Source organism: Lutjanus erythropterus, chromosome 13, assembly GCF_056507025.1.
Source record: "Lutjanus erythropterus isolate fLutEry1 chromosome 13, fLutEry1.hap2, whole genome shotgun sequence".
In the NCBI taxonomy this organism is placed as follows: Eukaryota; Metazoa; Chordata; class Actinopteri; order Lutjaniformes; family Lutjanidae; genus Lutjanus; species Lutjanus erythropterus.
Genome location: NC_139329.1, coordinates 36,347,328 through 36,361,313, shown reverse-complemented (window position 1 = coordinate 36,361,313; position 13,986 = coordinate 36,347,328). Strand labels below are relative to the sequence as shown.

Here is a 13,986-nt window from a genome sequence, read left to right as displayed (position 1 = left end):
TGTATATTCAGTATATGACTAACAAACAACAAGGTGTCATCGGCATACAGTATGAGAAAAGAAATGTACAGCATGAAGTTGTCTGAAAAAATGTTGTTTGAGTCTTTCTTTTCTTTAGTGGATCCAAGAATTCATCCGATTCTCTCATTTTACACTTTCTGCTTCACCTTAAGAACTTACTCGACATTCAACAGCCAGATAACCATCACAGGTCAGAGTGACAATAAAGATATCTAAAGAAGAAACAAAGGGAGTTTGATTTACGGCAACGCTCTTCTTAGTTCCAACATATAACAAGAGTAAAAAAAAAAGGTCATGATTTCAATATATGACTGTATAATCAGCTTACATGTGGAATGCTTAAAATCAAAAATAGCTTTGAAAACTTAAAAACAAACTCTGACAATGTCATTTTAAACCGATGCAACCTGACCAGTTGAGCATTTTATTGTTTTATTTTCCCAACCCCAGCACCAACCACTTTCATGTGAATTCTTAATTGCAGACTTGGAAACTGGAAAGGTCCCAGTTTGAGATGACCTCACCCCTGCCTGTCAGCCAACACGGATGCGCTGAAGACCAGCGCCACCGAAATAGCATCCTGCCTGTGTTCCACAAACTGCGTAGTGTGTAGTTTTGCGGTCAGTGCTGTGCCAGTCCAGTGAATATTTACAAGCACTTCGGAAGCATGCAGAAATAATAACATACGGCAGATGATGACATGACTCTGAGCTAAATTCAATCAAACTTGTGCAAGCTACTGCAACAAGTTCCCTTTTAAATTTTAAACTGTTTCTAGTATTACACCGTCTTCCTTCCTCACAAAAATCAAACTACTGAAATGTAATTGTGTGATGACATGAAGGTAATAGTTCGGTATTTTGGGAAGTAAGCTTGTTCGCTCTCTTACCGAGAGTTAGATTAGAAGATTGATACCACTCTCATATCTCTTTCTTCAATATGAAGCCACAGCCAGGAGACTGTTAGCTTAGCATAGCATAAGGTTTTCAACCATTTGCAACCACTTTTGGCCCATGTCTGTTTGATAAAAAAGTCTGAGGACCACCTTCCCACATGAAGAGAAAAAAAAAAACTTACATAACAATAAAAGAAGAAAAAATAAACTGGGCTATGACAGGATTTCACCACTTTCAACACATTATGCATTTGAGCTCAGCATCACTGCCTACCAGTATGAATCCAAATTTAATGTATTCAGGTTCATTTGGTTGTCTCCTTCATCCCTTTTTTGTTTCAAAAAACTGATTAATTTAGTATCACTACATCCCAAGCAACATTCGCTAGCTACAAATGGCAAAACACGCTTGTCTCTACCTGACGATGTGTCGTGGTTGGCTTGGAGATATTCAAAAGTGACTGTGAAATTATGTATTTTAGTTTGATGCTTTTTTAAATTGCCTCCACAGCCCACTAGATGGTGCTCTGAGGCACTGTGGTCGAGACTGGCTTGCATGAAGACTGGGGAAAAGGTAAACAGCTTGCTTGTTTCAGCTAGCCAGGTTCAGGAAGTCACAGCGTCCAACCAAGAAAGAGTTGGGCGTATTACCCCCCATAAAATCCACAACGTGTTGTGTATATATATAATAATATTGTTTGAAACATCTAAGATAATGTTAATACACAACTCAACAAAATACGTAACATGTTTAGCTTTTTTATACATCTCCTTGCTGTAGTTTCATATTTAACATACAGACATGAGAGTGGTATCAATCTTCTCGTCCAATTGTCTGAAAAAAGTGAATCAGCTTGTTTTCCAAAAATGTTGTACTATTCCTTTAAACTGAATTTAGCCCTGAGAAACATAATACAACGGTACCTTAAAAACATAATAAAGAGAAAACACAAAGAGGCAGTTTTTCATCTTCTCGATAATACAGCATACTGTATATTTGTACCTCATCATCTATATACACGGCTTATCGACTTTCCTGATGAACCAAAAACTAAAATCAAACTATCACAAAGACTTTAAATTACCTATCCACTCAAATGAATAATAATGGCCTATGATATCATATGGAATACAATGACAGAGCACACCCAAAATACTTTTTGCAAACACATGGCATGTTTATGTCTTCATTTGTGCCCTTTGACAAAGAGGAATGATAAAACTAAAATAAATAGACATGGCATGAGCCTCCTTAGATAAGAAACTGCCTCTTTCTTTGCCAATAAGTATTCAGTGTTTCATTGCCTGAGAATTTGTCCACAGTTATGTTGAGATAAGTAAATAACCAATGGTGTCAAAAAAATAATTTTCTTCTAAACTGGTGTGGCAAGAGGTCTTTAATACTGAGAGGAATGATTTGAGGAGGCTTCCAAACACTTGAGGATCTACCTCCCTCTGTGTCCTATCTCAAAGTGTCTCAGACCCAGTACTGGTTCTTTTTCAAGGCCGGGTTCGTTGTCCGACAGCTCTGCAACAACTCTGGGTCTGCATCTTTGGAATCCATGTTGGACATGGGGATGTTATTGGCTGGGTCAGTTTTGCGAAAGGTTTCCGTGCCGGCCACCTCTCCGTTTTTGGGCTTGGACGCTGCCGTCTGGACATTGTGCTTGCCAGTCTTGTTTTTACGGATCAGGTAGTAGGCCAAGATGGCGGCCAGCAGCAAGAGGAGGAGGATTACCAGGATCGGGATGAGGATGGACCAGAAGTTGCGGGGCCGCTCAACATGTGGTTTCCCGTGGGAGCCGGAGCCGGGAGATGTTGTAGTGGGGGCATATCCGTAGGGCCAGTCCATGTTGCCTCTCCAGTCGGGGCTACCTGGAGTAGCACGAGGGAGCCCACCCACACCAGGGAGGTCATTACTGTCACGTGATGGGCCTTCCGAGGGAATCCTCAACAGTGTGGCGGGGTAGACCCCAGAGGCATTGTAGGGGCCCGTCTGGAAGGAAAGCACACATTCTGCAGGAGGAACGCCATGGGCTTTGAGCAGGAAGCGGGCCTCATCCGGAGTGGTACTACCTTTTGATCCTGAAGAGCTATTTAGGATTTCCATGGCTACACGGCCCTCATCCAGGTCTTTCTGGCTGAATGTGTCCACTGGCTGGCCTGCACTGGGACCTCTGGACCTCACAAAACGAGCCCCCCTTGGCTGCTGGATGACAGTGAACGTGGGGAAGGTTCTGGTCTTGTTTGCCAAGGGAGTTGCATCCAGAAGCTTCCTGTCCAGTTGGACAAGTGCACCTTGAGGTAGGAGAGGATCCTGAGCAATGTTGGCCAGAGGCTGGACTGTGATGTTGAGGACAGAGGAAACATTAGCAGCCCGGCTGCGGGCAACAAATGCAACGCTGTCTCGAGGCGAAGTGGACTTAACAAAGCGGACACTGACTCTGCCTTCTTTGATCTGTTTCTGGGTGAAAGCGGATGTAGGCTGCCGGTCTACCATGACAGCTGCATATTTAGGAACACTTGTGATCTTGTAAAGGATGTCCTCCTCAACAGGGCCCCCAGTAGTGGCTCTCAACATCTCCTCCGTCACCAGGGTCTCATCGTCGCCTTGTTTCACCTTGATCTCAGGGGCTTTGTCAAGAACCAGGGTGCGAGCAAGGATGCCGATGTGGAGCGTGTGCGGCTCTGTTTGGTGTCCTCCATCTGATACAATGAATTCCAGGAAGCCATCTGAAAGGCTACCATCGCTGTAGAAGCCCACCTGCCCACGATTGACCATCTCTTGTGTGAACTCAGAGATGGGATCCATTGTGAGCGCGTCAACCAATCGACCATTTCTTGGGGCTTTGGTCACTTTGAAGTGCACCTCATCTGGTGGACTGTCCTCGTCTTGAGTGTTCAGATGCTTCTGGGTCAGGATGGTCATAGAACCTTGAAGAACCTCCAAGAGCATGTCCGTAGTGACAAGTTCTGGGGGATCAGAGCCACGACGTTTAATTGAGATGTCAAAGATTTCCTCCAGGACCACAGCATCAGCAGGTGAGGCCACGGCACCACTGTCAGATTTTAGACGGGCCCTGAAAGAGAAGCTGTCAAAGGAGGCCCCTGAGTCATCATGGAGAAACTCCAGGTTTCCTTGAGTTACATCTTCCTGCATGAAGAACGGGGCATCGCGTGGCAGGTCCTGACCACCCAGGGTGATACGACCATGGGCAGGGAAACGCTTAATCTCAAAAACCACATCCACATCATCTCGCTGAGCTTCAGGTAGGCTTGCCAGAAGGTTGGAGGCGTCGAGAATTGAATCATCAATGGCTTTCCTCTGGCCTTGCACAACATCCAGACCTGAGAGGAAACAATAAAAAACAAACAGAATATATAAATATCATCAAATTCAGTTTTCAGACACTTTTTATCCAGTTTTGGCTGTCTCCTGATAATATTTAATTATGCAGCACAGTACATTTAGGCTGTTGGCACATTAGGAGAGACAGATGGAGCAGGGGGCTTGTTATTTTGGCAGCAAAAGAAGCAGCAGCAATAAATCCCTTTATGACACTGGACTGTTTCAGGCACTGAAAAAATACAGTATGTGAAATTTATCCTAAAAATCAATAGATTCAAAGGTAACTCAGTTGTGACTGCTGGGTGAATTGAGGCATTTCTCTTTTCAATCCAAATTCAAGTTGATCCAAATTCAAATCAAGCAGACATAGAAATTTGCTGATGGTAAATTTCTTTGAACCCTTTTATTAGAATATTTTACATCAACAAATTAATCTTAAAGCTACTACAAGGTTTTTTTTTAACTGGTTATGAAACAGTATCAGTTTAAAGTGATGCCTCTTTATGACCTACATAAACAAACACTGGAGTATACACTGGCCAATTAAACAAGCAGGAAGAGACTTTTATTTTTTTATAACTTGTGGTGGCAAAACAACTGCTTTTGTCCACAGTGGTTACCAAAATAAACAAAATATGTATTGTATATGCTTTAAAAAACAAGATTTTCAAAATAAAACCTCCAAAGTATCAGCAAATACATACATGTATTTAGTTACACTGCATCACTGCAAATGACTACAATATTGTAGACTAAGTATGTTTGCATATGGAGCCAGAGGGAGTTGTGTTCAGTTCTGAGTAATTGTTTCTGCATCTCAACATCTGTGGAAACGTACAGACAATAACTAACATGTCATTCCTTCTATCATTTCATCATTCACCTTTGTTCTTCCACAGCTGTGAGGAGATGTTGCTGTGAGCAGCGTAGTAAGAGATGGTGATGGGCAGGATGTGACGGACATCGGGCGCCGGCTGGGACGACAGAGTCAGCTCCACGGAGTCCCTCGCCACCCAGAAAGGCTCCTCGGGTATCTGGTGCTCGTAGAAGACCGCTCCTGACTCCAGCTGTGCATCAGAGGAGACAACATCAGAGGAAGGTGACAAATATAAATAAAACCAGAGCAGAATACTTTGAGACATTTGATTTATTAATCCCTAACTTCAGAGAACTAGATGACAGGGAAAAGCTCAAGGATGCATTATTTGTTTTATGCCATTTTCTAGCTCTTTTTATTTATATATTTATCTTATTTTATGTAAAGGCATAATATGCAACATTATCCTGTAGACCCTGTGCTCAGGATGATTTATCAACCCGAAGTGTCAGTATCTTTGTGGTGCATTTACAAACAGCGTGGACAAATCACTTTTTTTTTTTTTATGAACTGTACTTTTCTTCTCTCTCTAAAATCATTATTGAACTGTATTATCCTTTTTATTGCGTCCATAAGGCTTTGGCAATATTGTTCACTAGACATTTATGCTAATAAAGCATATTGAATTTAATTGGATTGGGAAGGCGAGTTGTTCAAAACGCTTCATTTCACAATTTGAAAGTTTTATGTACTGTAGTGGATCAAATGAGATGATCATACTGGGAGAAATACAGACAGCCAAGTTAACTTTATTATATCCTGGAATGTGTATTTTAAAAAATAAACCTACGACAACGACAGTGTCAGTATCGATCTTAAAATACCTAATAGGACACATAAAATCAGCTAAAGGCATTTATCTGTTTATTTGTTCATTTATCTGCAGTCACTTTATACTGACTTGGTTTTTTACTCGAGTGATTTTGAAGACATTTCAGTTTGCTAAAGTATTTTATTGCTCTCTTTCCCTCTGACGTCTGTGAGCACCACAGTAAAATGGGAGCTCAAATGGCCTCAGCAGTGGTTTGGCTCAGTTGTACTGGGATCCGGGTTTGAGAACTGGAATGTGACGGCCTGTGTTCGCTCTCTGAGGTCACCGTGTCCTAAACTCAACTCTCCTCTCTCTCTCTCTCTCTCTCTCTCTCTCTTACACACACACACACACACACACACACACACAGACACACACACAGAGACAAGACAAGAAAGAGGATATTCATGCATGCATGCATGCACAAACACACACCGCTGAATAACTCCAATCATGTTTTCAGCTCAACGTGGTGTTAGATTTACTGTCACACGCTAAACAGAACAGTTTGCAGGGAAAGAATTTGTTCTCATGCTCATCCAAGCACGGTCAGATGTCAGGAATGGAAATGAAGAAACAGCCAGAGAGTGAGAACACACACATCCACCATGGCAGACAGACACTGAGCCTAAGGTGCATGCACTGTGCCACATGGTCAAACTGTCAACCCTGTAATCCTTAAATCAAATCTATTAAATGTTCAAAATACCATCAATAATGTTTTGATGTGCATTTTGTTTTGGTTATGTCAGTAAACTGGGAAGAATAGAGATGCTTCTTATAAAAATCACACAATGAACAAAGGAGCTCCTTGAAATCGAGGGCCACACCCTGATGGAGAGTTTTGTTGAAACACGTAGGTGTCAGCCATTAAAAACCAAAAGCAGAGGGTCTGGAATCTTCTCTCCTTCTGAATGTAATCTGAATATTTCTATTTATTTGAGATTACTTTGACAACTGAAGATGCTGCAGTGCATTCCCAGAAATCCCTTTTATCTGTCAGATGTTATGTGACACAGTGACAAACAGTGGCTTTAACAGAGAGAAAGATCAGCTTATGAGCACAAACGTTCATGCTAATGCTAAGCCTTAACATCACAATGGCATAGGGTCATTCTCAATGAGGCCCCCTGCTGGTGAAGAAGAGGAACATGTTGATGACTCAAATACTTTGAAGGATAACTGAAACGCTGCAGCCATGATGAGCTGATGAGGTTTGCTGCAGACTTACAGTTTGTGTGACGCAGAATTAAAGTATTTCAGTTTTATTACTCCTTATATGATGATTTAAGGACATTTGAGATGATCAGAAAAATCTCTAATAGTGAGCGTCTTTGTTTGCACTGTAATGTTATATCTAATAAATTGTTCTTTAAATCTCAAATGTTCTTGTCTGACTGTTGTTGGAAATATGCAGCCCTGGAGCTTGCAACCTTTACTCTAAATGTAGGAACTACTTTAAGCCTACAACAATGATAAATGGAAATTAAAATGTTTTAAAAAATCTTAATTTCCATATAATTTCTTGTCAAAGTCTCAAAGATCCACTGGAGAGGGGCCTCTGACAATATAGACAGTACAACAGGTCATTTTCAAATGTTCGTGTAAATGTCAAATGCTATATTTTGGTGGCTGTTTTAGTCTGGATTGAGTGAGCTCTACAACAAAGTTTACTGCACTGACTAATAGGAATAAAAGTTGATGCTGAATAAAATATATATGGTCTGAGAATATCTTTAAAAGTATTCAGACGAGTCGAGAGCTGCAACTGCAAGCATTTAAATCTCCACCTCTGCAAGAGCTGTGATTTGTGCAGCACCGTTTTTTTTCTTGCTGAAAGGAAGATTAGCTGCGTTTATATGCATTAAAGCGTCATTATGTCTTCTTATATGTCTGTCTGATGGTCTATGCAGCAGACGTCTGGAGTGCCTCTCACGGCTTTCACTGCTTAGTAACACAAACCTGTTATTAATAGGAGAGTTAAACCTGAAAGTGGAGAGGATTTATTTGACAAGAAGAAAATGAACAATAGCTGAACTTACGGTGCCCCCTTAATGCAACTGATTATTAAAGATGAATTCCATCAAAAGATGAATCTTCCTTGGGCTTTTTTTTTAAATCCACAAGCTCTCTTTATTATAAAAATAATAATGTTTACTGTTTAAATATTTACTTTTTACCATTACTAATAATCATTAAGGATTCACGCAGAACATTAAGTTCAGAAAGGGAGGGAGGGGAAAAGGAAATACATCCCAGAAACACACATTCAGCATCACGCGCTCAGAAAAAGTAATTACCTGTGTCTGTGAGAAGCGAGTAATTTCCTCATACTGGTTCCTGTCATTGGCCAGGATGAGTCGTCCCAAACGAGGTGGGCGGATAAGTGAGTAACTTATCTCATTTCCATCCTCATTGGTTACAGCCCCCAGATTGGCACTTGTGATGGGCTGCCTTGTGCCTGTGAAAACACACACACACGCACACACACACACACACACACACACACACACACACACACACACACACACACACACACACACACAGACAAACACACACGCGATCCCCCTGAGTACACAGATGATTCTGTGGAAAATGGCCTTTTGGAAGTGGAGCTGAGCTCTCGTGAAATTAACCAGAATCTGAAATAGCTTCGGATTCTAGCGGTTACAATAAGTTACGCACATTACCGTGCCAAAGAGTTTCCTGATGGTGAGGGTTTCATTCCAAAATTTTATCCAAGCCTTCAAACTCATCTCCTGTGTCATGCTAAAAAGTGAAGTTTATTATTAAAAGGCCGAGCTTATTTCCTGTGCTGACACACTCTTCTTGAAATAGTTTCACTTCTCAATTTTTTGAGATGTTTTTTTTTATCAACTAAAGACAAAGTGATATTTTATCTCCATGGTAAAGAAACAAAACAACTTCTGTTTGGTGCACTGGAAAATTTTAAATCAAGTGTTGACTGTAAGAGGAAGTGAAATCTTCACGACTGTGTTTTACAAGATGCAAAAACACAATCTTTCTCTCATGAATAAAAAGCAATAACTTGTACCCTTGATCTGTATCGTCACTGGTTTTGCAGCTTTATGAGTTTTCTCTATTTGTGCTCCTGATAAGATAACATTTTAGCATGTTTCACATAAATATGATAAATGTCTTTACAGCTTTTCTCAATTGTTTTGGCTCATTTTTAAAAAAAACAGTTTTACAGTTACATTCTCTGAACTGTTCATACAACTGTTTTAAAGGACATCACAACTCTGTTGCATGTTTGCTAAAGGTCACAGGTCACGCAATCCAGGCTTCAAAACTGACTTAATGTGTCAATAAATTAGCCAGTGCAAGCAAAATGAAAAGTTATTTTGAAACTGTGTGAGTCATACCAGTCAAAATGTTGTTCTTTCACCATGGCAGTCAACCCTGAAAATATTTGTTATGTAAAAAACTTTTTTTTTTTTTGATGACACTGACTGTGTACTGTATTGTACTAGAGTGTCAGTTCTGTACAGCTGAATGCTGTCGTGAATCACACTGCACCTTTTAGATTCAGATTTCAACAGCAGGTGAAAGTTTACTGGGATGAGTCGGTACTGCACAGAACTGTGGTGCACAAAAAGGCATGTACACAATTGTAAGTAGTGTGTAGCGGCAAATATAGAGGCAGGTAAACGTGTTTAACCTCACTGGTTGATACGGCTGATCTGAAAATAGATGATTAAACTCTCAGCCACATTTCAGAGAGGTGATAAACTGTTTACCAGGGTTTAAGCTCCACTACATGACCTGCTTACATGTACTGCAAACAGAAAATTCTGTTCATAGTTCTCAAAGTTCTTTCATGTAAAGTCAAAACACAATATAAAAAATGACCACAAAATGACCTCCATGTGATTCATACTTCATCACTGTCACCTGGAAAATCATTTTCCAATTTAGCAGACATCAGAAACACTCTGTCATACATATTTCTGGAAAATACACACGTGTCTGACAGACTGTGATAACTGAATGGATCATTTTTCATGTAATGACTTGAAAGATGAAAGAATGAAAAGTTTGACAATTTCCCTGAGAGCTAACTCAACAGTGTGATCAGCAAACTGTACACAGTTGTACTATTTTGCACACATGACAAACATGTTTGCTATTTGCTTCAACAATTGAGAAAAGAGCAACAAACTAATTTTTAATTGGGAAATAATCAAAACAAATGCGTTCTGCCCTGATGCCCTTGTAATTACAACATCTTCAGTATTGCAAGAAACAGAAATACAAAACTCTTTGGCACATTTACAGAAACAACAAAAAGAAAATTAAAGCAAAATTAACACCACAGAAGAAGTGTCAGATATAATGGGGGGAAATATGAAAAACAGGTGCCAAAAAGAAAAGTTTGTTTTAAAAAATGTATTATTAAAACTTTCAATCTATATAATGTATGTTAGAAAGATAGAGGAACACTATATCATTGTTCAAATGCATTTCTTGTATTATTGATTACAGATTAGCAATACTGATTATAGTTTACAATCTTCTTTTATTTATTTTATCTTTTAGGACAAACAGTTTTGACCCTATCTTTTATGTCTGACAAACAGAATGAATACAGTGGTTGAAAAAAAAAAAGAAGCTTTTTTCTTTTAGTGCTGTAATGGCTGGATGTTGAAGAATCTTACCTGGAAACACCATGAGCTCCTCCTGCGTTACCATGGTGATGGTCTGAGGCCTGGCTGTGACAACAAATTGATAGAGAGGAGACGTGTGCTCGCCGTCTGTCACGGTGAAACTGAAACCACCAGACTCCTCACCTGGAGGGACAGAGGAGTTTGGCTGTGAATTACTGCTCATGTAGTTAGTTCATTACTTTGCTTATTTCCTTTCTCTTGTTTTAATTTATATTATAACCTACTACTCATTAATATCTATGATTTATGACATTACTAATTATAAGAACAGGTTTTAATTTAAAACTTAGCCATAAATTTGAAGCCCTAATTAAAATTACACCTTTACTAGGCATGATGAAGATGCAAATAAAGATACCCTCAAGAAATATTTTTACTGTCTCATGACACAAAATGGACATTATAGTTGTAGGAGTTTAATAATGTTGTTGATCAATACCAGAAAAATTTGCCAGGTGTTGAGATTTCTGCTTAGAAGCTCAGGCGTGTGTAGAAGGTGATCAGTTTAAAGGGACAGTTTAGAGTTTTTGAAGTGGGGTTGTACGGCAGCCCACATGCCCCCGGTCTGGAGAAGCAGCAGGGGTAAACAATGCACTGCTGTGGACAGGGTCAGCAGGAAAAAATATTCTAGCCACCGAAAAAAAAATCAATATCAGTGTATGCTATATTTAGTATATTTTCAGTGTTTTACATTAACATCAGAGACTTTTCTGACAGGAAACCGCTGTTATATAAGCTAAATATCTTTTTCCCCCTTAAACAACTTGAGAACTTGAGATTTTGGAGTTTTGAAAAAGTTTTACCCACTAATGACTCAGGTTCACAGCTCACTTTGAACAGTTCGTGAAACACATTGTTGGGGGAGCCAAACTGGAACACAAACAACCTAACTGATCGAGGCAGCGGTAGACCAGAAACTCCCGTGTTCTATGAGGTAAAATGAATGTTTTTGCCAAAGGAGTTTGGATGCTTTGCAGAGATATTTGGCTGACATAAAGGCAGTTTCCCATCCTGAAAAGACTGTTTGATGGCAGAGTAAAGCACAGAAAATATTCTAAATCTGATCATCATCTACTGTACTTAACACACTGACTATAGATAAGTACCTCATACAACCCTTCTTCAAATAATTGGAACTATTCCTTTAAACAATGTTTCTGTAATACTAGCAGCCTATGACAGATATATATTGATATAGGATATATGAAAAAACATTTTATATAGGCGTTATATGACTGAACAGTCACTTCCTGCGCTCTCACCCTCGTGAATGAAGATGACCTCCCCTCTGTTTACTTGAGCCTGCGTGAAATTCAGGACGCCCTCCTCGGGCCCCTCTTTCAACGCCACCATCCCGTTGGTCGGCACCTCAACGTGGTAAACCAGCTCCTCTGCAGGGGTATCAGCATCATCAGTGTTCAGCATGCTGGAGGTGATATCAGCCTCCTCTCCGGCAAGAACCTGTGAAATATCAAAGACAGCAGGAGGACAGAGGGGAAGATGAAAAGACGGCAGAGATTACTCAGTCTGTTTGGAGGGATGTAATTCAAGCCAGGGGGTCAGGACTTTATTAGAAAATTATTACAGGCAGCTGTGTGTGTAAAAGGCAATATGAGGCTGTCTGAAGTTTCTCAAAGAACCGAGAGGAAGGATAGATAGATAGATAGATAGATAGATAGATAGATAGATAGATAGACTCTTCAAAATAAGGGTTCTTCCTGATGGACTGAAGTACTACTCAAAACCATTAGATTCTGAAGAAATCTTTTTTTTGTTGTTGAAAGGGTTTGTGAAGGGTTCTTTGTAAAACTGAAGTTTCCATATGGAACACTCTCCATCCAAAGAACCCGAGGTGGGTTCTGTAGATATAAACCTCAGGATAATAAAAATGGTTCTCTGCAAAGATACAGATAGATTGACAGAAAGAAAAAAGAAACAAACGAGCAAAAAACAAACAACAAAGGGGAACAAAATAAAGAAAGAAATCCGACAAACATCCAAACAACCACCTCCAAAGTAACAATCTAAAAGGTTAATTATTTCTCGGTGGCAGTCTAGACGCTCCTGTTATCAGAAGATGGAGCACAGCAGCGCGGGCTGAATGACTCTCCCTGGGTGGAGGGGCTTTAATGGACTACTAATGGTTGGCTGGCTGAAAGGAGCATTAATTGAAAGAAATGGGCCAGATCCCCACAAAGACATTCTTAAATAGCTGGAATCAGTTGGGAGAGCGAGCCGAGGGTGCCCTGCAGTAAGAGGTACATATCGATCTCCAAAGCCATTCCGGCCTCTGATACCTCGCTCTCTCTTTCTGAAGAGCGAGAAGCCTTTGGCGAGATGAGGAGGGAAGAAGAAGCCTCAGTTGTGGATATTAAAGCCTCAGGTGTCAATCACTGAGTGTGCTATATTTAGGAGTGCGTGTGCAAGCTGATGTATAACACATATGTCAAGAGGTATTTTCCAATGAAGCACCAGAAGTGCTGTAATTAACTTTTTCTGGTAAACCCTGTTTCTCTCCACCTGCGTTTTGTCAGTTACTAATTCCCTATGGTTATGACAAGCAAACTAAGCACCTGCTTAGGGCCCCTGTGACCAACAGAGGGCGTCCAAGAGAGCTTGAAATGTTTTTCTCAAATATATATTATTGTCAATACTAATCAAACAACTGGCTAGCCAATACTACTGGTTTAATAAATTCCAGCTGCCTCTGCAGAGCTGCTCTCACTTTTATCCACACAGTGAAGCCTTATTATTTTGAATATTAAAGTGCAAATTAAAGGGACAGTTCATCCCAAAATAAAAAAAAAAATGTTTTTCCCCCCTGACCTGGAGTACTATCTATTCGTCTAGATTTCTGAATGAAGAGGTGGCACTGACCTGAGGGTTGCATGTGTACGTAAAGAGTGAAATAAGATGACAAAGCATGGGAGCAAAAGGTTTTCCATTTTAAGAAAAAAATCTGAAACTCGACCTGTCTAACAGCTGCATTACACTGGATACTTCCAACTGAAGGAAAATAAACATCTCTACCTCTTCTATGAGGGATTTCTCTACGCATTATCTAAATTGCAGAAAATTGCTGTTATCGGATAAATATTTGTACGATATCTACAGTAGGCTGTGTGATCGAGGTCTCCATGGGAATTTGAACATGCTCCACCAAATAACACAAGTGAGCCAGAAAGGCATGGTACATTAACAACATCTGTTTTCAGCAGCCATTATGAGCTTTAGGGTGGACTTTCCTTTTAATTTACTGTAATAGCAGCCTAAATATTTTAGGTTGATACTGAAGGCTATGTAATCCAATCTTAGATCTAGACAGTTAAATTTAAAACAACATAG

The 13,986-nt window shown here is 40.0% G+C and overlaps 1 protein-coding gene across 1 annotated transcript in view; it reads right to left on the bottom strand.

Moving 5' to 3' along the window:
• Positions 1-1,568: 1,568 nt before the first annotated feature.
• cspg4 (chondroitin sulfate proteoglycan 4) overlaps positions 1,569-13,986 on the bottom strand; it is a 99,005-nt gene continuing 86,587 nt past the window's right edge. The window contains exons 7-11 of the mRNA XM_084734343.1: positions 11,904-12,102; positions 10,633-10,764; positions 8,254-8,414; positions 5,149-5,332; positions 1,569-4,264 (exon numbers count right to left, since the gene is read on the bottom strand). Of these exons, the coding sequence (XP_084590469.1) occupies positions 2,394-4,264; positions 5,149-5,332; positions 8,254-8,414; positions 10,633-10,764; positions 11,904-12,102 (2,547 nt within the window). The 3' untranslated portion in view covers positions 1,569-2,393. The remainder of the gene's footprint in view (positions 4,265-5,148; positions 5,333-8,253; positions 8,415-10,632; positions 10,765-11,903; positions 12,103-13,986) is intronic.